This window comes from Phragmites australis, chromosome 6, assembly GCF_958298935.1.
Source record: "Phragmites australis chromosome 6, lpPhrAust1.1, whole genome shotgun sequence".
NCBI classification, from domain to species: domain Eukaryota; kingdom Viridiplantae; phylum Streptophyta; class Magnoliopsida; order Poales; family Poaceae; genus Phragmites; species Phragmites australis.
In genome coordinates, this window is record NC_084926.1 from 14,941,377 (window position 1) to 14,967,168 (window position 25,792).

Below are 25,792 nucleotides of genomic sequence, written 5' to 3' on the forward strand. Positions count from 1 at the left end.
CCCTGAGGGGGCGGTAAGCTGTGGGACCCGGGCGGTTAGCACCCGTACCCGCTCTCTGAGAGGGCTGCAGCTATCTGAGAGGACGGTGGACGCCTACTTTTGCAAATCTTTTCGCCGGGAATCTATTTATTTAAATTTAAACTTAAAAAAAAATATAAAGAAAAAAACTCCAAAAAAAAAAGAGTTAGTAGGAGGGGTAAGTGTGTGAACCCAAGCACCACGAAGCAGGCTGCGCGTGTGGCGCGCACAGCCTAGGCGACAACGAGATGCACGGAATCTCGTGCCTATCGCCCGACCCCGTGGAAACCCCGCTAGGTGCGCATACGGGCTTCGGCTGGAGCGAACCCCAACCTTAGAAACCACCCGCCGGCGACCGCCGGCCTCCCGGGCCAAAGCCGACCCCTACTTGGCAGCCCGAATCCCCTTCCCATTATCCGCCAACCATTTCAACCACAACGACAAGGCCCGCGGCTTCCTCTCCACCCACCTCAACGCCCCCGGCGGCCCACGAGTGCCTCAACAACGGCCGGCCTGAGTCTCTCGCAGAGACAACGGCCCAACAAAGAGCGCCCCCGAACTTTCGGCGGGCCTCTTCGACACACAGCTTGGCACAGGCAACTCATGGCTCGGCCGGGCCCTTCTGGCGTGGCATGAGGGGGAGGGAATATCACACGCGACGTCTCTCCTCTTTTCGAGGGTCACAAGGTTCAGGGCACCACATGCCGTTCGGACTGTCGGTTTTGACAGTGGGCTCGAACAAACTACCCCAGCTCCTAACAACTCTTTAGCCCTCCTAAAGCTGGAGTGACAGGCTCGCGCGACCGAACCTGGCTGGTGCGGGCGGTGAGAGGTGCACATTTAAGATGGTTGACGCGACGTTTAGTAAGCAGTATGGTACTAATCTGTGGGAAGTACTTGGCAGCAGGAGAGGTCTTTGGTGCTTTTGTTTGCTGCTCTCCGTGGCACTAAAAACTCCACGCTATATGGGCGCATCCATGGTTGCGTGAGGCTCCCCGGGCCCCTGGCTTCGGCCGCTTGGTCCGTTTTGCAGGATTGCGAAGCAACGGCAACGCAAGTTTTCATGGAAAAAGAATGACAGGTAAATTAAGACGAGTTTAGTGTAATTTGACATTTTGGACCAGCAAAGCACAAAACCAAGCCGTCCATGTTAGTGCGCAAGTGTTTCAAGTTGCACTCGGGCGACCGGTATGTATGAACGTATGATTGCAGCAAGAAATCAAGCTACACATGAAACGGTATAGCTTGCCATTGATGCTGCTAGAGCAGTCAGTCATTACATGGCCATACTCTTTTTTTTTAGATGGCATGGTAATACTTCATACACGGAAATACGTACAAGGCTGTAAATATTTACTTATTAACAGGGTAGTATCAAACGATCGCAAGAATCAATGTCTAAGTTGGCTCAACCAATATGAAAAGATAACCGATTTCTGCACCCTGTGGTAGGCAAGAGTCAGTGAATCACATCGGGCAGTTTGCGGATCCAAAACGTGAATGATGGTTACCACTTGTTGATGTGAAGTTAAAAACCGGCCCATCCAGATGGCTGCTCTACTTTCTTTGGCGTGCTGGTGCTGAATCTCTGGGAGGAACTCCCATGACCAGTGGTCCTGTTGATCTGTGCAGCAGTGCTTGCTGCTGCTGATGTTCTGAAATTATCAGCACCAAAACCCCACGCATCAGATGAAAGACCTGAGTTTGTGTTCTTGGTTAGGTTTTGCCTCCCATTGGTTACATGGTCGACCTTTGGTCGGGCCTGAGCTTTTGGCTCAGGGAATGCCTGCCATGTTTTGGCCTCAGAGCTGGGTACAGAAGAGTTGCTTGCAAGCATTCCTTGTTCAAGCTCCCAAACGGTTCCTTCGATCTTATCCTTTCGCTACATGAAATGTAAATTTCATTTAAGATGCTAACAAAATTCAGAACTAAGAAAAACATACTTTATTAGAAAAAGGTACAAAGCAATCACCTGCAATCCAGACTCCTGTGTCCTCAATCTGTCTTTGTTCGATGGAGGTGGTGTCGTCTCGGCAAGAGTGCGTTTCAGCTCTTGAATCTCAAGGCGCTGTGATCGGCAGATTGCAGACAGCTTTTCATACTTGGCTGTCATCTCGGCCTTCTCCAATGTGGTTTTCTTCAACTGCTCCTTCAGACTGGACACTTCCAGTTCAAGTTCAGATGCCTTACCAACAGTAGTCCCAATATGGAGATTGTTTGTGTCGAAGTCTGTGACAAAGCCGTTGAATGGATCTTTCTCAGATTTGGGCTTGGGTTGAGATTGTGGTGCTTTCATTTTTCCTGAACCTTGTGGCTCCATGAACAAATTTGTGCCAGAGCCACCTGTAAATCCATTATTGGATACAGAGTTATTTGGTGCTTTACTGGTACCGGTGTCTACCCTGCTTTGGTTATGTTTTGATGATGGTGATGGTTTAATTGGCTCCTCATCAAACAAAGGATTTCTATTATCTGCAGCTTGAGAACCCAGTGCATGTTGCGTCACCCAAAATACACCTAGAGGTGCATCTCCTGCTTTCGAGCTTCCATGAGATAAAGAACTATTAGATTGCTCTCTTGGAGGCGGAGGCGGAGGCGGGTTCCTTGTAGGCATCACATGTGTTCTTTTGTAAGCACCTACACAAGCAAAATAAGATAACGATGTGCAAATTAACATCATTTGGCCACTCATGCCCAAATCTACAACAGTAAAGTGACCATTCCCGTGGATCACACTCTCTTACAGAAAACATTTAGAACATATAATCAGGCTAGAATTGTAAATGAATTTATAGAACACTGCATGTGCATGGTGACATAACATAAAAGGTTCTGTATCCTCGGGAAAGAAAGGAAGATGGGACGACAGAAATTGCTATGAAGTACGTCCAGAATCATGAAACTGTAAGCATAAAAGTCAAAAGTTTCCTGCTGATAAAAGGGGAAATCCAGTACTCCAGTACATCGGACAACCCAAAATAAGCTTATTTGAGGAGGGGGTTAGAGTCTACATAGTAAATACCAAAAAGTTGGAGGCCAGGGCACAGAAATAACAAATATTTAAATAGGCTAATAAGCTAACCAAATGACCCATGTACAAATAAAATACTTGTCATTGTCAAAGCCCACTAAAATGGACTTACTGTAAAATCTGGCATTGAACTCTACTGCATTGTTCTATCAAAGCTGTAACAATTTATATGGACAGGTATCAAGTTGACCGGACAACTTCTGGTGAGAGATGATGTGATCAAGACTAGATGGTGAGAGTACTTCAACGAACTGTTCAACGGGGAGAGCGAGAGCTTTACCATTGAGCTGGACAAATCTTTTGATGATACGAATAGGAGATTTGTACGAAGGGTTCATGAAGCTGAGGTCAAGGAAGCTTTAAATGGGACGAATAGAGGCAAGACGATAGGCCTTGATAGTATCCCCATTGAGGTGTGGAGATGTCTTGTAGACATAGCGATAGCATGGCTAACTAACCTCTTCAACCTAATTTTTTGGTCAAATAAGATGCCTAAAGAATGGAGGAGAAGTATATTAGTATCAATCTTCAAGAATAAAGGAGAAATTCAAAGTTGTACTAATTACCGTGGAATTAAGTCGATGAGCCATACAATGAAGCTATGGGAGACAGTTATTGAGCATCGTCTAAGAAGAATGACAAGCATTAAAAAAACCAATTTGGTTTCATGCCTAGGAGGTCGACTATGGAAGCGATTTTCCTGATAAGACACCTTATGGAGAGATATAGGGAACAAAAGAAAGACCTGCATATGGTATTCATTGACTTGGAGAAAGCATGCGATAAAATACCAAGAAATGTCATGTAGTGGGTCTTGGAGAAACACAAAGTCCTAGCAAAGTACATTACCCTCATCAAGGATATGTAGAATAACGTTGTGATAAGTGTTTGGACAAGTGAATGTGTCACCGATGACTTCTTGCTAGAAATAGGACTACATCAAGGGTCAGTTTTGAGCCCTTATTTATTTTCTTTGGTGATGGATGAGGTCACAAGAGACATTCAGGGAGATATCCCTTGGTGTATGCTCTTTGCTGATGATGTGGTGCTAGTTGACGAGAGTAGGATAGGGGTTAATAGGAAATTGGAGTTGTGAAGATATAATTTAAAATAAAAAGGTTTTTGACTTAGTAGGACCAAAACCGAGTATATGAAATGCAATTTTGGTGATATTAGGCATGAGGGACAAGGTGTTAGTCTCAGTGGAGAGGTAGTTCCCAAAAATGATACCTTTCGATATTTGACATCGATGCTACAGAGAGATAGTGATATCGATGAAGATGTTAGTCATAGAATCAAAGATGGATGGATGAAATGACGCCAAGCTTCTAACAAGAGGATACCACAAAAGCTGAAAGGTAAGCTCTACAGGACGACGAGTCAACCTGTGATGTTGTATAGCGCCGAATGTTGGCCAACTAAAAGGTGACATGTCCAATAGTTAAATGTAGCAGAGATGCATATGTTGCGATAAATTTATAGCCATACAAGAAAGGATCGGATCCAAAATAATAATATAAATGATAGGGTAGGGGTAGCGTCAATTAAAAAAAGTTTGTCCAACATCGGTTAAGATGGATTGGACATATCTGACAGAAGTCTCTAGAGTCACCTGTGCATAAGGGATACTGAGGCGCGCTGATAATATGAATTGATCAAACCTAATATGGGAGAAATCTATAAAGAGAGACTTGAAGGAATGAAATATCCCGAAAGAACTATCCATGGATAGAAGTACATGGAAGTTAGTAATCCACGTGTCAGAACCATAACTTATATTTCAGTCTCCTTGTACTTTTATTACTTTATTTTTTATTATTACTAGTACATTTATTATCATTATTATTTTCTCATCATCTTTTTAGTTGGATCTTGTGGGTTCCATCTCTAATATACCCCAACTTGCTTAGCACAAAGGCTTTGTTGTCGTTATTGTAAGTTCTGCTCCCCCCCCCCGCGCCCCAAACAAAATAGAAAAGAGGGCTATTCGTTAGAAGGAATGGAAAGCATGCTTTGTTTAAAACAAATTTTCTAGCACAAAAGTTACTCATGTTCATTCCGCCTAGTTTTAGCTTTCACAAAATGAAATGTATCCTGCCATCAGAATATGCAAACACTCGAGGGATCCTTTCAAATACAATAAGGCTATTGGAGGTGTCCAACAAGCAAAGCAAAGTTTCATCAATTAAAATTTGGCCCCAAACTGGCATACTATCTACAAATTGCTTTAGGAAGTCCCAAAACTTATTTTGACTAGTTATAACTGAGGTAAACAATTTTCTTGAATATTAGAACAAGAATGGCTCCAAATCTCCTAACAATATGGGCATCAATCAGGTTCAGACAACACCGGTGCTGAGGGATTATTCTAAAAAGATCTCATGGAACTTATCAGTTCTAATTGTATGGAGCACTGCTGCCCCCCGCCCGCAAAAAAAAAAAAAAAAAAAAAAAACAGAAACACATGGTGGACTCGTAGTTCAGCAATTCAAAGTATTGCGAATCAAAGGCAACCCCACGTGATCAATAAAGTTGTTTACAAATAGCACTTATAACTCACCTTCATCATGCAAACTCATGGAAATTGATGATGAAGGTCCATCAGGCAACCTTTTCTGTAACTCAAGCGGCAGTAGCTCATTGACACGAAACCAGACCTGCCAAATACACAAATTATAGCATGAGCCAAAGAAAACTACACTTATCTGGTTCCTAAGGCTACATGCAGCAGTCTATGACTAACCTAGTATCATGGAGATGAATGGCCAATCAGTCAAAGCTCTTGCCTGCGTGATATCTGGTCTGGCAATTGGAGAGGCTTCCAGCATGTCTTTGATCAACCCTGTGACAGCAGTGCTATACTTGGGTTGCTCAGGGATACGATAATTGCCATTGAGTATCTGCAACTTGGATTCTCCATCAAATGCAGACTTCAAGTAGCAGATTCTATATAGAAGGCACCCCAAGGCCTGGAAATGATAAATCAAAAAAGGTTACAGATGACTTCACCATACTTTGCATGGGGAGCAACCGTGCAAGACAAATAGACAAACAATTAAGCTTAAGGATGGTGTGATACAGTATCATTCTGTTAGCAATCACTCATTAGAATGAAAAACAGGCGCATTTAAAATCTTAAGAGGTTAATTTGCCTGACTCTGATAATTAAAGCAAAGAACATAGCAAATGCTATACCATTGCTTTGCTTAAGCTTCAAACGCATGAATCTTAAAGACTATGTGTTCATATGCTTTGCACCTACCCAAATGTCGACTTTCTCGCTAATAACGTCTCTTCTGTAGAGATCCCACATCTGAAAACACATCCATGGGATTACTGGAGGTTGTAGAAGGTTTGTTTATTGTAGTCCATGATACGGACAGCTGTTCACTTACTTCAGGGGCCCTGTAGGCAGGGGTTGTATGTTTCCTGATGACATCTTCCTCAATGCCCATCTCTTCTGGCTTGTCAAAGTATTTATGATTTGTTGACGTGCTTCCAAAATCACATATTTTCCATGCACCGTCAAATCCAAGAAGAACATTTTCAGCTTTCAGATCCCTAAACAATACGGCAAAGAGGTCAGATGTAAGATATATTTGCAAATAGTTGAGTTATATACTTGTTTCGACAACCGCAAATGAGTCCCTCGCTCGCACCTACTATGACACACTGACACTGGTACAGGGAACAACTTTTTACATATATATTTGACCTCCCACAGTTGCAACCAAGCTACAAGGTACAGAAATTTTAATCCAGCACAAAATATTAGCAGAATACAAATGTGGTACAGGAAAGCAAATAACAATACTCAATTTGCTAGTGTACCAGTAGTTGCCAACTAAATTCAAATATTCTGATCATATAATGGATTCTTCCTTTGATATTTGTAAATGTATCTTTCAACATACCTATGTGCAATTGGTGGTGACTGTCCATGCATGGCAAAAACAGCATTGCAGACATCTCTGAAAATCAAAAGTGCCTTCTTCTCCTCATAGTAACCACTACCTCTACTCTCCATTGCGCTCACCAAGGACTTCTCACAGAACTCCATCACAAGCAGTGCCTCCTTCGTACGGCCCATGTCAAAAACATCGTGGGAAACCAGTGTGACCACATTTGGATGCCCTTTGAGGAGGTCCATCACCTGGATCTCCTTCATGACAAGATCAAGCGATTCTGAGTCATTGCAGATAATGTGCTTCAGTGCGTACTGCTTTGATGGATATACCGTGTCGCATGCCAGATATACACAAGAGAAACCTCCTTGTGCAATGGCATTTCGTACTGTAATCTTCACATTTCCAACATCAATGGTGCGGCCTTCCAACCCACTCTGTACTTTTCCCCCAAAGGGATTGAGCCTCCACATTATTGAAATACCAGAGATAGAACGAATGAAATCCCAGTGCTTAATTTGTTGTCTGAATGTTTCTATGTAAATCAATGGACGAAAGAATGAAACTCTAATATGCAGCAAGTAAAAGCCAGATCTGCACCATAAGAGAGTGGAACATAGGATGGGATTATTCTAAATGTCAAGTAGTGATCCATCGTTCAGCATTTGCAAAGTATTTTACTAACATATAATTTGTTAAGGAGTATGCCTCCTAAAATTAGACCAGGAATCATTGAAAACCAAATCTGACCCTCATGAGATAAATTATCCAAAGAAAGCTACAAATGCTTAGGTCTAAACTCGTGAAATGCAAAAGTTTCTTTGAATGGAGGTTTCTCAGAAAATATGCAAGACATGTGACTCTGCACGTTCAACAATGAACCACTAACTTGATACTCGAAAGCCAATTTTTTTCTCTCTCAAAACTACCATATGGCGTGCAACTAAACTTTCATCTCCAAATGTAGGACTGATGTCCCTTTTTAGTTTTCTGCATGAAGCACTCAAGCACACTATGAAGATTATCACACCACAACTAACTGTTAAGGATAACCGCTTTTGGCATGGCTTGATTCTATAGAGTGATAAGTCATGCCTATGAATTTGCGGACCAAAATTTTACTTCTCCCGTTGATCTGCTGACTACAATACGAACCACAAGCAATCGTGCGATCCAACCGCAACTAATTACACCTAAACCACCTTGCTGCCACAGTCCAGCACCACAACAACCACAATATGTCCATAAGCTACAGCAGCTTGTGGAGCACTAATGCCTGCGCATTCGCAAAAAAATCGCATGGTCGTGTCACCTAAACGAAGCAAAATAGCGAATCAAATGCAGGTAAAGCTAGGGCCGCATCTCAGTATTCTCGGGCTGAGATCAGACGATCTCGAGGGAATTGCTACATGTTTCCTCCAAAAACCACCAAAACCATGGAGTCTAGCTGGATTGTGTCACCGAGCTGGATTGCAGCAATACTGAAAACCCATCAAAATTTCCCGCATTACTCGAGCGCGAGGCTGCAGATCGCTGCGATCCCGCGTACACCTCCACAGCCAATGGAAACGATCCCTCCGTTTCACAATCCCACGCAAAATGCAGCTCCGACCCCGCCGGCGAATCTAACCACCCCAAAATGCCCCCCCTCCCCCCCCTCATTCCTTCAGGGACACGCGAATCCCGCGAAAGTCCCTCTAGTTTAGGCAAGGAGGCGCACCTCTAGATCGGAGCCGGAGAGCGGCGCTGGCCGCCAGTGGCGTAAGATTCGGAGCGCAATCTCGTTCGGAGATCTGGTGCCCGGGTGCAGGCCTAGAGCCTCTACCAGACTACCAGAGGGAGGAAGCGAGGAAGGAAGACCGACACGTGGAGTGGTGGAGGTGGGGTGGGGTGGGGTGGGGTGTGGCTACAAATAGTTTTGTTCCGACCTTCTAGAATATTTTTGCCTCCCTCTTTTGTTTTCTTTGTAGTACTTCCTTCCGTAAAAAATGAATGACGTTAATATTATAAAACTATTTTTATAACAAATCTATATTTTTATGTTTTTAAACCAAATATTTTAAAAACTATGAATAGTTAAAGTTTTAAATATTTTATCAGATCTTAATCAAAACGTCAAGTACTTATGATTAAAAAAATAGTGTTTGTATGGTCGTGTTGTCTTTAATTAGAAGTGTCTAGTTGGATATACTATTTAAAGTTTACAATCAAGCATATTACTACAGTAAAATTGTGATACACAAGTACATAATCACCCATGTTTTCGTATAGATACATAACCCAACGGCAACAACAGGTGAGGACCCAGGAGAGCTCTAGAGGGGCACACGCACCCACTTAAATTCTTGATTTTTAAGGATTTTAGTGAACTTAGTCTTATTTTTAAAATTGCAAAGATCTAATTATTAGTATGTTTCCACTCAATTTTTAGATTGGGTCCACCCCTAGGCAAGAGACAGCTAAGTATTTGTTATCTACTTATCGTTACAGTTTTGTCTAAGACAGAACGTACAGAAATCAAGGACGTGGACAAGGCCACTAAAAGCATAACCTAATGCTAATCAAGCATTTATAGAGATAGCATAGAAAATTTCCCTTCCGATGTCGATTATTAGAAACCAAGTTCATAGAGTTTGACTGAAGTAAACAACGAAAAAAAGAAATGAACCTAAGTGTTACGAACACGAGCGATCTAGACTCAGTTTGGCTGTTCAGGTTTCAGCTGAAGAAAGCATAATTCATCTTCAAGATGCTTGGATTCTTCACACCACTGGACGCCAACCCATGCCAGCTTCAAACACTTGAGTTGCGACTTGTCCTCGCAGGCGCAGCCTGAGTCACCAGCATAACACATATCGATCTTGTACTTTTGTCTGTAACCTACAAGGCTACAACATTACAGACAAAAAAAAACTGCACTATGATGCTTGTTATGCTACAAGAAAAGACAGAAATGGCAAAAAATATTGCACTACAAAGCACATACAGAGTACATAGGACCTTGGATGGTAGATTGAAGTTGCAAAGGATGTTGGATGGTATCTTAAACATTGGTAGGAACGCTTCGAGTTCCTGGTTTGTACACAATACTATTGAAATGCATGACAAATAATGAACACAATAATGAGTAGAACTTAAGAGAAACTTGATAGATGTAGCATGAGGTACACCAACCAACAAAACCTAATTTTCAGAGTTCAGATATTTAGTTCTGCTCATGTTTTAGGCATTCCTTGGCACCCGGATGCTCAGGACAGCAGCGGAAATAATTAGTATCTTTCCCTCAAGCTTATTTAGCAGATAGTGAGTCATATACTCAGCCTGCATGGATAGTAGTTGAAATTTCACAAAGATTGCTTTAATAAGTGAACCACAGAAAAATGGTCCCAGGTAGGCCAACCAGATATCTAGGCTCTAAAATAAATAAATAAAAGTAGTCTACATTGATCTTTTTTTGCCATCCCTAAGAGATGATTTCGACTATTTGCTACTCCTATTGTTGGCTTGTCTATTTGCCACTCAAAAGACCTGCCATTATCCTATTTTAATTTGTTTCTTTTCAGCTCTCAGGCCAAGTAAAAAGGACAGATTTGCCCTTGGACTCCGGTGCAATTGTCGAGCACCACAAGCTCGCCGTTGCCCATGTCAACAGAGTCGTAGTCAACAGCGGAGGTGTGGGCGTGACGTGACCCGGGGCGGTCGTTGGCGGGGTGGACGCACCCAGCGATGGTGCAACACATCAGCACCGCCCTATGGCCGTTGGTGCCGCCAGCGCTGGCGTGGGTGGCGCCGCTGCAGACAAACGCGCGCACGATAGTGACGGACGGGCCGAGGCAGCAGGTGGCGATGCCCATGCCGAACACCCTGTCAGCCCCAGCGGACGCGTGGCACTGGAAGCACATCATCTCGTTGCCGTCGAACTGCCTCCTCGAACCGCGCCACCGTGCGCGACAAGCGATGGACGCGGAACAGCGCCTCCATGTCGGCTCCGGGGCCCCCACCCCACCCAGACGAGAAGATGAGCTCGACCACCCGACGCGACGAGTGCCCCTCCGACAGCTCCACCATTACCAGGAACGCAGAGCTCACGGGCGCCGCACGCAGGTGACCGCATGAACAGCTCCGCGCCCATCGGCTCCGGCTTCTTCTTGGGCCGCGACCGCGGCTCCTGCCTCCCGCGCCTCTCCCTCTCTCTCTCTCCCTCCCTCACGCACGAGACTAGCGACAGCTTCTTGACCTGCAGCTGAGCGAGCGCACCCACACCATCGCCATTATCTCAGTCGGATGAGCTCAGGGGCAAATCCGTCCTTTTACTTGGCCTAAAAGCTGAAAAAGAAAAGGAAAACGAATTAAAATAGGATAATGGCAAGAAAATCAAATAGGTATTCTTCTATCCTCTAAGTGGCAAACAGGAGAAGCCAACTACGGGATTGACAACTAGTCGAAGCCATCTCTTGGCGATGGCAAAAAAAATTCAATTTTTTCATAGCTCACGGTTGGGCGTGCGGGACGGAACTGCGGGGTCTTCGCAAAATGGGGCATGGGGTGTGTCCTGCAAAATAGCCACAAAATCGGATTTTTCGCTTCTTCGCATTGAAATATTTTTCTAGTCTAGGGGGTTTTCCGTACAATATTTGAGCGCGTTTCTTGCAGCTCACGGTTAGTTGGACCACGAATTGATTCGGTGGAAAATTGAGGGCTGTTTCGCAAGAAAACGGGGATGCACGGCTGCCTCAGAGCGGGAGGACGTGGGAGGAACCGACGGCCCCAATCATCGGGGCGATGCGTGCGCGCCTGAGGCGCAGAAATGGGCCATATTAATTCTGTAAAATTTGTGGCACTTTTTTTAAAGGAAACTTGCAACTGATTACATAATAATACTTTTTCTTGCCAAAGATTACATAATTATACCACTCTTAAGATGATGTCGTAGAAATTAGGAAAGAATCTAAGAATGCAAGTGTTTTTCGACCTAGAAAGTCCGTAATAAGACGGTTTAAGTGATACAAGTGAGATTTAAAGTGTGACATGTAACTATATCATAGCACATCAAAATTGGTAGTGTACAAGTGCAAGAACACAACAGAGAGAGGGGGGGAGGGCATCGGCTACATAATATGGTGTAGTCTTGATCTAAAAGAGAGAAGTTTGGTTTTACGTGATAATGGTGAACCTTAGTCTCAAAATTAAACTGAATATCCAATCAATTTACGGAGGGGCGTGTTACTCTAATTTTTAGATTCGATTTTTGTTCACATAATGTTTTATCAAATGGCACGAAGCATTTTCGACGATGATTTAAAAGAACGAGTGAAAAGGTAAAGATTGAAGGGAGCCACAAAATACACGGTTGGATCCGATTCTACGAGACGCTGCTTAGTTTATCGGAGTGACGGAGTACTTGTTGTTTCTTCATTACTGCTCGTGGTTACGCTGTATCTTCACGCTTGACGGCCCGACCCCTCGACCAAACCGGGGTGGTGGGCTATTATCTGGGTTGTTAGCATGTATTGATCATTGCACGTCACAAAACATCACGAAAGAGAGATTCTCAACTTGCGTACAACTAATGACGCTCCATCAGAGTTCACGGAGACGCTAGTCTTTTTCCTTGAGAAAAGCATTGGTGTCGGTGGGAAGCTCAAGTCCTTGCCTCTATTCGGTCCAGTAAATTCATCCGATTGTTATCAACAAGAACGACAGATTGTTGATGTGTGATTTCTTTCTATCGTTGTGCGTGGGGATTGTACTGAATTGGGTTCATGGACAATAGAGACGACAGATCCACAGCCATGCTAATACCAATGGCCGTGACACCAATTGATAACGATGCCTTTTTGTCGGCAAAAATCCAAAATTAAACAATATACACGACCGTATTTATCGAAATAGACAACATGTTAGCGTATTTATAATTTTAGCATCCGTATTCGGCACAGCGTGTGCCGAATATGACACTGTAGCTCATATTCACTGTAGCTCATATTCGGCACACGGTGACTGTGCTCCATTTTCGTCACACCACACTCCGAAAATGAACAGTAACGCGCGTGAACAGTAACAGCAGTGCATTTGAATTTCGTTTTTCCTCTTTTTCATAACGGTGGTCTTCTGTTACTCCAAAAATATTAAAACTTTTTTTACATATTCCATAATCCATGTGCAACCCATTTTAATTGGATTCACCAAAAAATCATTTGTATATTTAAAACTAAAATTCTTCAAAAAAGACTACTTTTATAACTTGTAATAATTTTTAGTGTCTCAAATAAATTCCAAAAAATATAGAACAATTCACTAATATTCTTCTTATGTGATGGACTAATTTCTAAAATTATTTTCAGCTCTAGTTTATATGATGAAAAAGTGAGTTACTTTGTAATGCTTCATTTACATGAAATGATAAAAATACATATAAATGAAGCATTACAAAGTAACTCACTTTTTCATCATATAAACTAGGGCTGAAAATAATTTTAGAAATTAGTCCATCACATAAGAAAAATATTAGTGAATTGTTCTATATTTTTTGGAATTTATTTGAGACACTAAAAATTATTACAAGTTATAAAAGTAGTCTTTTTTGGAGAATTTTAGTTTTAAATATACAAAGGATTTTTCGGTGAATCCAATTAAAATGGGTTTCACATGGATTATGGAATATGTAAAAAAAGTTTTAACGTTTTTGGAGTAACAGAAGACCACCGTTATGAAAAAGAGGAAAAACGAAATTCAAATTCACTGTTGTTACTGTTCACGCCCGGTACTGTTCATTTTCGGAGTGTGGTGTGCAAAAAATGGTGCTACAGTGTCATTTTCGGCATACTGTGTGCCGAATATGAGCTACAGTGCCATATTCGATACACGGTGTATCGAATACGGATGCTAAAATTATAAATACGCTGACATGTTGTCTATTTCGGCAAATACGATCGCGTATATTGTCTAATTTTGGATTTTTGCCTTTTTTGTCCTTTGGAGACGGTGGGGGAAGTGAAAGACGAACCTCCAATGGATGTATTATGGCATACTGGCTTCCGACTTTCTAATCCATCCATTTGCAAGCATGCTTCTAACTTTTTAAGAGTTTCTTCGGAACGCTTGATTCTTAAATCACACTAGCAACCATATACTTGTTTCACACGTAAAATCAATAACATTATGATAAGAATTAAAAAATTTCACGGAAAACAATAATTGAAAATAAAATGTTGAGGATACACTTAATAGATGGAAGAAAATAATAGCGTATCAATATTTTTTAATTACATGTTTTCAAATTAATTGTAAATTTTCAAGTAATTAATATGGGACGAGATGAGGGATCAATTTTGATTGTAGACCATTTAATCGTGTAAGATGTACTCGATTGTGGACCATTTAATTATGTAATATGATGGAGATCGTTCATATATGCCATAACTCATCTATTTTATACGAGTATAGATGTAAAACATAGGAATAATAAGAGCTCAATATTCAAATGACTTAGCTCATTAAATCCTATTTAATGAAAAAATAAGAAAAATCACAGGGACAATTATTTAGATAAAAACACAAACCATTATGAGGTTAAGACCTCATCTATACACATATAAAATACACAAGTTATGGTAGAATCAGACGATCTCCACCGTCCCCGAGTTGATCAAACGGTCACCGTGTAAAGATTATCCCCGTTCCTCCTTCCAAAAATACAGATCTCCCATGCCGCGCCTCATGTTCCCCGTGCCCCACGCTTGAGATTTGCGCGGCGGGCCTCAACGCTCGACATGAGGGAGGGATTTACATAGGGGAAGATTCTTTGCTCTCACCGTCTGTAACATCTCAAATCCTTAAATATGTCATTAAGCAGTCATGAGCATCATAATTAAAGCTTTGAACCAGTAATTTATTCAATTGAAATTAAATATAAATTATAAATTTAATGGAAAGTGATGTGTTGTAAAGAAAATCACAAAATTTCTATACAATCTAGGGCTTGAAATAATTTTAAAAATTATTCCATGACATTTGAGTAATATTAGTGATTTTTTTCAGATTTTTTGATCTATTTTGAGGCCTTAAAAATTGAAGCAAGTTAGAAAATATTGTAAATTTGAGGAATTTTAATTTAAGTTTGGTTTAGGCTTTTTTTCAAACCAATAGATTGCGTATGAATTATAGTTTCCCATAAAATTTCTCCCACAAATTTCAGAGCTTAGAAAAATCTACTTTGGATCAAAGAATGAGAGAGATCTTTTCTCTCATGCCGGTCACTTTTCACCATGTCCCTCTAGTCATCCCCTCTGCTCTCTGCTATGTGTCGGCTGTCGTTGTTGTTAGTAATTGCAGCAGGCCACAGAGCCACACCACTGAGCCCCCTTCCAGCGAATTCGGCCGCCGTCTTACCCTCTCTCTCGCCCTTATATCCCTCTGCTGCCTCACCCCTGCTATCTTTCTGCTCAGTCTCTTCCCTCCTAGCCGAACGAGTAGAGCACACACACCACCGTAGTCGAGCTCAAAATCCACCACGCCCCTGACGAGACCCTTCAAGCCCAAGCCCTAGGAAGCAAGCAGGAAAGTGGCTGCCATCTCATCGAGCTTTCCCACACCAAATCCCCATCTCCCTCAGCCGGATTCACCTCGTAGACGCTTTCTTCCTCGCGCGTCAGCCAACCTTCTCTGCCCTCGCCGTCGAGCCACCCCATCTGAGCTCCTCCTCACAAATCCGTACCGTGGTGCGCTTCCCTGAGTCCTCATCTTCCTTTTGCTCGCGTTGTTTCTCCTTTAGCCCGATGTCGGCGTGACTCTCCATGGGAGCCGAGCGTAGTCGCCTATCCATGCTCACCGTCGGCCTGGTTTCGACCGAGCCCATTGGCTAAGAGGCACTCCATCGAGTTCACATGTCCACGTAGGAGCTTTAGGTGTCCTTATCCGGCCCGCTTGCATCGTCGTTCGTCGCTAGCGTGCCAGGACCGAGCCGCCATAGTCTAGCCACCGCCATCCGTCATCGCTGGCCGCTTTCCGGTCGTCGCTGTCGTCCACGTGTGCCTTGGACGGTATCGTGTGTGTGTTCTAATGCCACTGCTGCCCTCCGCTGGCCGCAACTCGCTACCGCTCGTCGTTGGCGAGGTCTGCCCGAGCCGCCGGCCGTGGCTGCACTATGCGCCAGGCTAAGGCCATTTTTGACCAGCTCAGCTAGGCCCTGACCCCACTTTCATGGATGTGGCTTGCTCATCCCGAGTAGAAGAAGGTTTTAACCCATTTAGTATCCGGAAATCCAGAGAAAAAGGAAAATTAAATTATTGTTACCCTATTAAATCGGTTGAACATTGTAAGATTTATAGGAAAATAAAAATAGCTCTAAAAATAGTGAAACCAATTTTATTAGCTTTGTATGATCATGATCTACTTATTAAAAATTCTAGGGGACATGAAATATGTACTAAAATTTCTTGAGTTAATAAAATGTGTTTAAGATTTAACAATTAATAATTAATTATTGAAAAGTCCAAAATTGGTGAAACTAATTTTGTTAATCTTATTATATTATTCCATATTTATTAAAAATAGTCACCCTCATGTTAAATATAATTAAATTTCTATTTAGGATTAAGCTTGGCTTAAACTTAATTAATCCCAAAAATATTAAATGGTAAGTAAGACCCCAAATTAAGAAATTATTGTTGTTTAAACTCATGTCATGATGCATTTCATCTCCACTATGTTCATACGTTACGGAGCATCTTTCATCGTATGTCATCCATACTCATTGCGACTCACCAATCTTTTAATTAGAAGCTAACGTTTCATAGAGTTGTGTGCTTAAATTCGAAGGTGAATCAGAGGATTTTGTTAGTGAATAAAGAGAAGCACCAGATAATCACCTATCATATCTCTCCTATATTTTGGTGAATTATTGGTCAACTTGCTAGATATTGCTATGAGTCATATTTGCATATTTTAGCGAGTCGACGTTAGAAATCGGGTAGAATCTATTTGATACATATATCCCTACTTTGATGTATTGATGAAATCCATCCTTGTAACCCGGGTATATTTGTGTCATGGTATAACTTAAAAGTGATGCAGTAATTGCTTAGCTTCTGTATAGGTCATCGATAGAAGTCGAACTGTAGATGTCACCGTCGTTCGTGAGCTATAGGGCTTTCAATCACTGTTCCAAAGGAATGATAAGTTGAGATGATGAGCTGGTGAGTTTTAAAAGAGATGTGTGCGGTGTTAGGGGCAGTTCGGGAGAGGAGACTCGGGTGCCATAGACCGCTTGTGAGTTGGTAAATTTGAGACGAGATGTGAGCGGTGTTAGAGAAGTTCAGGAGAGGAGACCCAGGTGTTATAGACCGTTTGCATCGATTAAGCACCGTCCGTTGGTGCCGTTGGCTTAAACACTTTTTCGTACTAATTATATGTCCAAAAATGATAAAAATGAGCCAAATACTTTATGTAGTTGTGATCCTTTAGCCTAAATGTCTAAGGTGTTGTGGGCTAGCGGGCTTATAGCTAAAGGTATCTAGGTTGCTTTGGGAGTAGATCTAGTTGACCTTTGCATCATTAGACGGATGTTCCAAATGGTCGGGACTTATTTGTAAAAAGTTATCACGTGTATCCCTTTTGTGTAGCTGGCAAGTTATACAAGCCGAATTGTCTCGTGTCGTGTGGGTAAAAAAGTACTCCTATGTAGGGTGTAAAATCAATTTAAATTGTTGCATTTTCGAGCACGCTTAACTTTCATTCGTATCAGTCGTTGAGTTTCTTTTAGTTTAAAAATAAAAAGTATGCGTGCTTTTATGAGAAGTGTGTGCTAATGTTTAATTGAGTTGAGTAAGTTTACAGTCTTTGGGGTTTTGATTGTCGCTGATCAATATTAGCTTTGCAGGTCATTATAATGGTTAAAGTGCTTTTCGCTAAATTAATTCAATTTTATGATTTTTTCTTACTATTATGTAATTCTTGCGAGTACGGGCGCTACGACTGTCGTATCGCAGGGAGGGGTAGAAGGCGGCAATAGGTGCCCCTCCTCACCGGCAGCCATGGAGGATCGGTGGATCTTTTATTTGTTGCTTTTGTGTTCGATTTAACTTTCTCGGCGCAGATTCAAATTCATCGCTATGATGTTGCCTTCAGAGTCAAACGTGAGATTAATTTCGTTCTATGTAGAGATTACACAAGCAACTGCAAGTGACGGCCATCATTTGTGATCTTGCTGCGGAAAAGTTCATTTTTTGTCACCTTTACACGGGGAGAAAAGAGAACGACATCGAAGTCGCTTCAGATCCAGGTATGATTTTCTTGTTTCTAAATTGCAGTTGGAGTTGTAGCGGATTGCCCAATATCCTCTCCGTCTTCCATGGTCGTTCCTGCGGCGTCATCTCCGCCCAATGCGGCGACCCCAACCACTCGACTGTCGTCCTCTCCTCCGATGCCGGCCCTCAGCCGTCCCCGCGCTTGCGCCCTATCCCCGGCGCCGCTACACACTTATTCGCTGATTCGGAGCCCAGGCATCCTGTCCTTTTTCTCTGTAGCGTAGCTTCTTGTGGTGCCTGGCCTCTCTTTGTGAAGCTGCTTCACCCTGGTTGGCTGACAATCCATCTTAGCACCCAAATCTCTCTCTTGCTTTTTGTTTGTACGAATTTGGGGGAAGGAGTCCGAGGAATTCAACAGCCAAGTGCAGTTCATTACATATTTCCATCAATATTCACGCTTTTTTTGTCTAATTTATTTCATATTTTCTTTTTTCCTTAAATATACAAAATGAAAACATTTTGGTGATACCTAATCTAATTATTCATTTCCTTAAATCCATTTGCAGGATTGCATAGCTTTCCCGGGCTTCCAGTCCTTGCACTTCTCATGGTATGCCATTTGGCCCCCTCCCCCCTCAATTAGATTTCATGCCATGCAGAATTTGCAAAGTTCTTGACATCTTTCACCATCTGTTTTTTTAGGAATCTTTCACCATCTGCTTTTTTTAGGAATCTTTCACCATCTGCTGCTTCAATATAGTTCTGTAGTTCCTACCTTGAACTTTAAGAAGCTGTATTGCTTTTTAGTTGTTGATGTCTTAAAAGTGTTAGGCTAGCAAAATAAGCACTGAGGTTATATCCACACTCTGTATTGTTGACATAACTTCATCTGATTATCGTAAAGGATGCATCTTAGTGTCTATATCTGACATCCTTGATACTTGATACAGTTGAGAGGTATCCTATGTCTATTATTTCTTGCTTTTGTAAGGTGCTGACCACACTGAGATAGTACCTACTATGGTTTTGGCAGCAGTGTCCAATGCATCCTTCCATCTTATTTTTAAATTAATCATTAGGTCATATATTTGAGTAACACTCTTTTCTTTTCTTCATTTTTAGAACAAGTGCCACTCATTCTTTTTATGGTTGCAAGCGGCCTTGACAGCACAGCTCTACTGGTGACCAGCGCATTGCGTACCAAGGTTTCATCCTCCTGAACATGAAGGTGAGCATCTTGTTTGTGACTTCGCTTATCTATTCACTTTGCATGGTGGTTTGCTTTCAAGATTTGATTGATTCAGTTCTAGGGGTGGACTTGGAGCACTATATGGAGTGATTAGCATTTTTCTTGTGTTACTTTTCATCTGTGCTTTTGCAATGACCAAATCGACTAGAGCCCAGAAGAACTTTTCTCTGAACTTGAATTATGATGTTTCTGAATTGTTGGTAACAAAGGGTGCATCACACATTTAGACATTTAGCTTTCTATGATTATGTGGAATAGTTTAGAATGATATGTAGCTTCTGATGAAAGTCTCTACAATTCTATGCTCCAAAATTTCTTGCATGTGATCTCACTTATTTGAGTTGTGGTGCATAATTAATTCCATCTTATTGGTTGCTGCGTTTTTCCTGTTCTATATTTAGATTGGTCTCACAAGCTTCTCTCCATGTTTTCCTTTCAGATCTAATCATGGATGTGCATGGTATTGAAAGGGGGCCCAAGTATTTTGTTTCCTTTTTTCTTCGGGCATTGTCCCTTACCTAATCTTCATCTAAGGTCTGCTCCCGTAATTGACATCCAAGGAAGCAGTCTCATGTTTTCCAAATGAACAACAAAATGCAAAGATTTTTTTTCCAAGTTCCATTGATAGGTTTTCAGAGTTCAGGCTTAAAAACTACAAGCTATGCATTAATGTTTTTTTTGAATTCTATCGTTGTTTAATATGGTTAGAGGTGAAATTTGGGACTTACAAGGGAGGTTGAAAACCCAGAAGACAAGGACTCAATTTGTTTAATTGATTTCTTCTTGATGGATATGCATGTGTCTACATTATCGGTGTCCCTAACCAATTTCTTTCTTTATTAACTGAATCTAATCGATATGTGCTTAACTTTAGCTTCATGATATAATTGGCTTTTAGTGGAAAACTTAAAATGAATTTGTTATAATAATAATAGCAATAGTTAGATTTATGGACAATATGTCAAAATAGTTAATCATTTCCAAATATGTAAATTTAATCATATTTGAGTTAACGGCGTCACTCTATGGCTTTGACACAACCTCTAGCTGTTCTTGATGTCTACTCCATGTCTCGAACATGTAGTTATTGCTTTAAAGAAGGAATAAAGTACATGTACAATTGTGTTATAAGATCAGAATATATTATCCACTTATGTATTAATAGCAGGGGTGGAGCAAGACATATTTTGTTAATTGAGTTGATATTGAGAAGTTATTGGTTGTTAGATTTTGGTTTTTGTTGGCTTCAATGATTTAAACTGAACTGCTTAATAGCAATTCTTTATATATGTGTTTTTGATATTTGCTTCTATGTTGCGTGTAAGATTTTTTATTTTAAAAAGGCTTGGTATTACAGGGATGCAGTATGCATCAAACTCTTCTACGTGAAACTATTGTTTATATAAAAAGTAATCTGCCTGCGATTTTGATAAAATATTTTATATGTTTCAAAACACATTTATTTTGTGTAAAACATGAAACCATGTCATATGAAACATAGATTTCGTTGTAACGGGCACCTAACTACGGATTGCTATTCCGAAAGACTGCGGACTGAAATCGACTAAAAATAAACTCAAATTTAAATGAAATCCTACGATCCTCGGAAATCAACAATTAAACCAAAATCCGTTTTATTATAACCAACTGTTGAGTTTAAGTTTTGGTGGGTAGGGAGGCCCGCACAGGCAAGTCCTGCAAAGTAGGGCAGTGTCAGTGCCCGCGCCAGCCTCTTCCCCTTTCAAAAATTGCCGTGCAGGTTTTGACCCCGCACCGCGAACGGCTCTCACCGCACCGCTTTGTTTTCCTTACTCATTAGTTTAAGGCAACGTTCACCAGTCGCACCCCGGCCCCCATATATACCTCCCATTCCTCCGTGCGCATCCTCTCCGCGCCGATGTGGGATAATTCTTCTCGTGAGAAGTCTCGCTTCTCCTCTGGCTCCTCCGGGCCGGTTCGTAGCCGGATTTCCTCCAACTGGGCTGCATAGGCCCATCAGGCCCACATGACGGCCTCAACTACACGATCCAAGAGGCTTAAACCCTAGCTCACCGTCGTGCTCGTCTCCCCTCACGCAAAGCGCCGCCGCCTCCGCACCGTCGAGCCCGCGCAGAACACGCCCATGGCGAAGAAGCGGAAGCGCACCGACGCCCCCGCAGAGGCGGCCGGCGCCGAGAAGCCTGACGACTCCGCGCCGGCGCGCCCGGAGCGCACGCTCTTCGGCTTCAAGGACCCGTCCGCCCCGGCCCCCGACGCCGAGCCCGCCTCCGCGGTCGGCAGGGCTGCGGCACCGCCGGCTGCGGCGCAGTTCCGTAACAAGGAGAAGGTGCTCGTGACCTGCTCCCGCCGCATCACATACAGGTGAGTGCTCCTTTTTCCCCCTCCTATGGTGTCGTACTGTGTGGTGGGTGATTAGATTGGCGCGTGCGTGCTGGCTGCAGGTATCGGCATCTGATGCAGGACGTGGTGTCGCTTCTCCCGCACGCGAAGAAGGACAGCAAGGTCGAGTCGAAGCAGAGCAAGGGCAACGCGCTGAACGAGCTGCTCGAGCTCAGGAGCTGCTCAAGTTGCCTCTTCTTCGAGGTATAGCCTCGTCTACACTGTTTACTGCCCGCGCGGTGGAAAATATTTTCCATTGATGTGATTATTGCATACTCGATGTGAGAACAAGTTGTTTAATTCGTAGCGTCTTACATTGTAGTATAAGTTTGTGGTGCAAAACCATTGTCAAGCTTAGCTGTGCTGCTGTGGTCCATGTTGTTCTCTGAATGCTTGCTTAGCTTTTTGATACTGAGTTAGCAACTACCATTCTGCTGTGGTAAATAACAGTCTATAGGTAATAGACATTATATTTGACTAGACTTGCGCTGTCCTACAATTATAGTTAAGCAATTTAAATATGCACTAGATGTGCGAATTCTGATAATGTGTTTTCTTTTGCATGCATATTCCAGTGCAGAAAACAGAAAGATCTTTACCTTTGGATGGTCAAGTCCCCTGGAGGTCCATCCATAAAATTTCTAGTTAACGCTGGTATGCTCTAAAAACAATAATACTTGCCCTGTTGCTCTATAATGCTCCGCAGGGAAGCAGTCTATAACTTGTGAGGACTGTGGTTAACCATTATGTGATGTTTAAGTGTAGTTCACACTATGGAGGAGTTGAAGCTTACTGGCAACCATTTGAAAGGGTCACGCCCGCTTCTAACATTTTCTACAAATTTTGACGAGCAACCTCACTGGAAGCTTGTGAAGGAAATGCTAACTCAGGTACTTGATTGGTTTTACAATCGACATACAACACCATGCTCCACGTGTGTTGCTATTCATTTTTGAACAAGTTTCCGTTGTACTGAATTAATTTGTCAATTTATTCTTATTTTGCTCTCTGTTTTTTTACCTGGCATTAAAAGAATTCAAACTTTAATTTTTTCGGCAATGATAAAAGTCATGTCATAACCATAGTCACCTAAAACTGGGTCGATGGCGCGTTCCTCGACCCCCCAACTCTTTTCTTGGTCATTGAGATTCGTGGATAATTTAGACTATTATTTAGAGATAGATCGGCTTATTGGTGGTCAGGTTTTCGTCTTGAAAAAATGCGGTCCCGAATCGAGGGTCGGGAACGAATAGGGTCGTCACCCCTTTGCCGCACAGATCGACTGCGATACTTGATGCGTATGGATCGGGACAAGGCGTCGACCCGTTGCCACATAGGTAATATATTGGAGCTTAGGGCTTACCTGACGGCGCGGAGAGCGAACCTCGCCGGCAGAGCGCGGACGGCGCGGAGGGTGGACCATCATGGCCACTGCCGTTAGATTGCGCACCGCTGTTGCTGGATCCGAAGCTACAGAGCGGCGTGGAGCGTGGAGCAGCACTATGGGATGGGGAGGGGAAGGGGGATGAAGAGGAGAAGCAGGGGCGGCGACTGATCGGTGCTCACGGCTAGGATAGCAATGGGGTGGTTGCGGCGGTCGAGCAACACTTCGATGGGGAGACAGAGGAAGAAGAATGGAAGCAGGTGGCGACAGTTGAATGTGGTCACCAGCCACCTAGCCTTCAGTTTTAACATTTTAGGGCACACATTAAGTGCTAAGTGGCATGTTGGTGGGCTTATGGGATGGCTGGTGGGCTGCGCTACTCCCCTCCCTTCTCCTTTTCCTTTTTCTCTTTTCTCTTTTCTCCTTTTCTTTTTCCTTTTCAGGGTCACAACCCTCAACCTAACGCTTTGTCCCAGGGTCATCGACCCGGAATACTTGGGGTCATCAATCCATGTCGCGAATTGTCGTCCTAAAGAGGTATACCCCCTTTGTACCCCATTTTTCTCAAATGTCGACTCACGTCCCTCGACCCTGTTCCTCGACCCGGGATTCTGGTGACTTTGGTCGTAACACCTTTTGGGCAAGGTCCAATTCATAAGCACTGAATTTTTTCTATTGTTATGTACTTATTATATTAGCTTATGGATGTTTGCTGTGTGATGTATAAGAAACAACTGTGCATCCACTGTGGGTTTTGATTTTGATAACATTGACTTCGCTGATGATTTGCCTTTGTTGATTGTAGTTCTTCTCTTAGAAATCTGATAGAAAAAGACATCCTCGTATGCACCCTCATTGAAATTTGTATTTTCATTGCTTGCGAACCACAAATATGTTTTTGTTTTTGGCCCATACTTGTTATACGATAAAACCACCTTTTGACTTAGTTGTTTCTAGTTATACGATAAAACCAACATGCCACTTAGTTGTTTGAACCCACACATTCATTTGCTTTATGGAGAGAAATAATTCGTTATGGAGATCTGTGAGCTTCTTATGAAGAAAAGAAGCTGAGGGTGAACTCATTGCCTGTGGTTGTGCAGTTTTTTGCTACTCCAAAAGATCATCGGAAAGCAAAACCTTTCCATGACCATGTGTTTGTCTTCTCCATCGTGGATGGCCATGTTTGGTTTCGCAATTACCAGGTGATCTATTATTCAGTTTGATTTTGGTCTGCATAATATTACACTTTTTACATGTAATAAATGTTCACTCCATAGCACTTTTAAATTTAGAAATCAATGTACTCTGGCAGATTTCTGTTCCCCACAATGAGATTGACAAAGTTGATAAAGGAGGTCTGGATAAAATGACACTTATTGAGGTAAAGGCACAAAGCTTCAATCTGGATATTTTACATGCTTCCTGCTTGATAATAATTTGCAATGGAATTGTTGTGTGTAGGTTGGCCCCAGGTTCTGTTTGAATCCAATCAAAATATTTGGTGGTAGTTTTGGTGGCCCTACATTGTATGAGAACCCATACTATATTTCTCCCAATCAGGTATGTCTGTTCACCAATCGATTGTCGAGTGTAGTCTCTATCTTTCACTCATATTTCTAGACCTTCCTACTTTTTGTAAAGGCAATCTGGGTTATTACTTGGCATAACCAAGGGATAATCATAGAATGATTTGTTTCGTTTATTTGACTGGAACAAAAGTTAGAGAAAATTAGTGATTGTGTGATGCCACAGGAATTCTTTTGGGAAAAGGAAGCTTAGATGGAACCCATAGCTTTGGTGCACTGTTTGTTCAATTGATAGTTGAAGTATCCTAAGACGGCATTCGATTTAAGTATAGCAACAGCAGCGTTCACATTGTGCACAGTAGGCACTAAGTAGCATGCACACGTGCATGAATCAGTATGGATTAGAATTCAGTGTATGCCACGAACTATTTCAGATGCATTGCGGTGTATAGCAACATGCAATCATGTTTGCCTTGAGTTGGAGCCAATAAAAGCATTATTATGTTTGATCCTCAAACCTCAATTTCATCGTAATGGTGTAACTGCTAAATAATTTGCTACTCCACTGGCGCTGTTCACTTGAGAACGTGATGCCATTGTACATTTGATTTCATTCACCTGTAACAATTCATTCCCTGCTGTGTTTGTATACTCTTGCGACATTATTTTAAGGTTGTGTTTTGACATTGCTTTGTTTATTTCCGCCAGATCCGTGCCCTAGAAAAGCGGAAGAAGGCAGGCAAGTACGCCAAGAAGGTGAAGGCCAAGGTGAGGAGGAAGATGCACGAGATGGAGAACGCCCTGGAGCCAGATGAATTTGCTGATATGTGGAAAGGGGAGGATTAGTGCGGCTGAAGCGATCGAATCATTGAACTTCCTGTACCTACTACATTCAGCTCGCACGTATTTTGTTTAGCTATCACCGTGTTGTCAAAGTTTTTGTATGACGAAGTATAATTATTTACGTCAACCGGATCTTTTCAGTGATAAATCCTGCCCATCTCTCCTCTTGTTTACCTGTAGTCCTGTACCTTACCTTTGTTCGATTGCT

General features: G+C 42.3%; 2 protein-coding genes, 1 long non-coding RNA gene and 1 other non-coding gene across 5 annotated transcripts; 2 read left to right on the forward strand and 2 right to left on the reverse strand.

Moving 5' to 3' along the window:
• Nucleotides 1-1,209: 1,209 nt before the first annotated feature.
• LOC133921858 (uncharacterized) lies at nt 1,210-8,845 on the reverse strand. The gene is made up of 8 exons (XM_062366914.1): nt 8,675-8,845; nt 6,964-7,548; nt 6,445-6,610; nt 6,312-6,362; nt 5,836-6,018; nt 5,610-5,706; nt 1,991-2,655; nt 1,210-1,900 (listed from the first exon to the last, which is right to left on the reverse strand). Exons 2-8 carry the CDS (start codon nt 7,425-7,427, stop codon nt 1,547-1,549), a joined length of 1,980 nt encoding a protein of 659 aa, XP_062222898.1. The 5' UTR covers nt 7,428-7,548; nt 8,675-8,845; the 3' UTR covers nt 1,210-1,546.
• Nucleotides 8,846-17,944: 9,099 nt separating this feature from the next.
• LOC133920496 (uncharacterized) lies at nt 17,945-20,578 on the forward strand. Of its 2 annotated transcripts, XR_009910110.1 has the most exons (4): nt 17,945-18,235; nt 18,767-18,810; nt 19,323-19,428; nt 19,889-20,578. It is a non-coding gene; the product is annotated as an uncharacterized LOC133920496 (long non-coding RNA). The 2 variants fall into 2 exon arrangements; XR_009910109.1 differs by having other exon boundaries at nt 17,945-18,810.
• Nucleotides 20,579-21,121: 543 nt separating this feature from the next.
• Nucleotides 21,122-21,278, reverse strand: LOC133923300 (U12 minor spliceosomal RNA). Its single transcript, XR_009910562.1, has one exon. It is a non-coding gene; the product is annotated as a U12 minor spliceosomal RNA (small nuclear RNA).
• A 96-nt stretch (nt 21,279-21,374) lies between these two features.
• On the forward strand, nt 21,375-25,757 carry LOC133921860 (ribosome biogenesis protein BRX1 homolog 1-like). Its single transcript, XM_062366915.1, has 8 exons — nt 21,375-21,810; nt 21,891-22,032; nt 22,404-22,482; nt 22,594-22,718; nt 24,316-24,417; nt 24,528-24,596; nt 24,677-24,775; nt 25,450-25,757. The coding sequence occupies exons 1-8, from the start codon at nt 21,572-21,574 to the stop codon at nt 25,585-25,587; spliced, it is 993 nt and encodes a 330-aa protein (XP_062222899.1). The 5' UTR covers nt 21,375-21,571; the 3' UTR covers nt 25,588-25,757.
• Nucleotides 25,758-25,792: the final 35 nt, after the last annotated feature.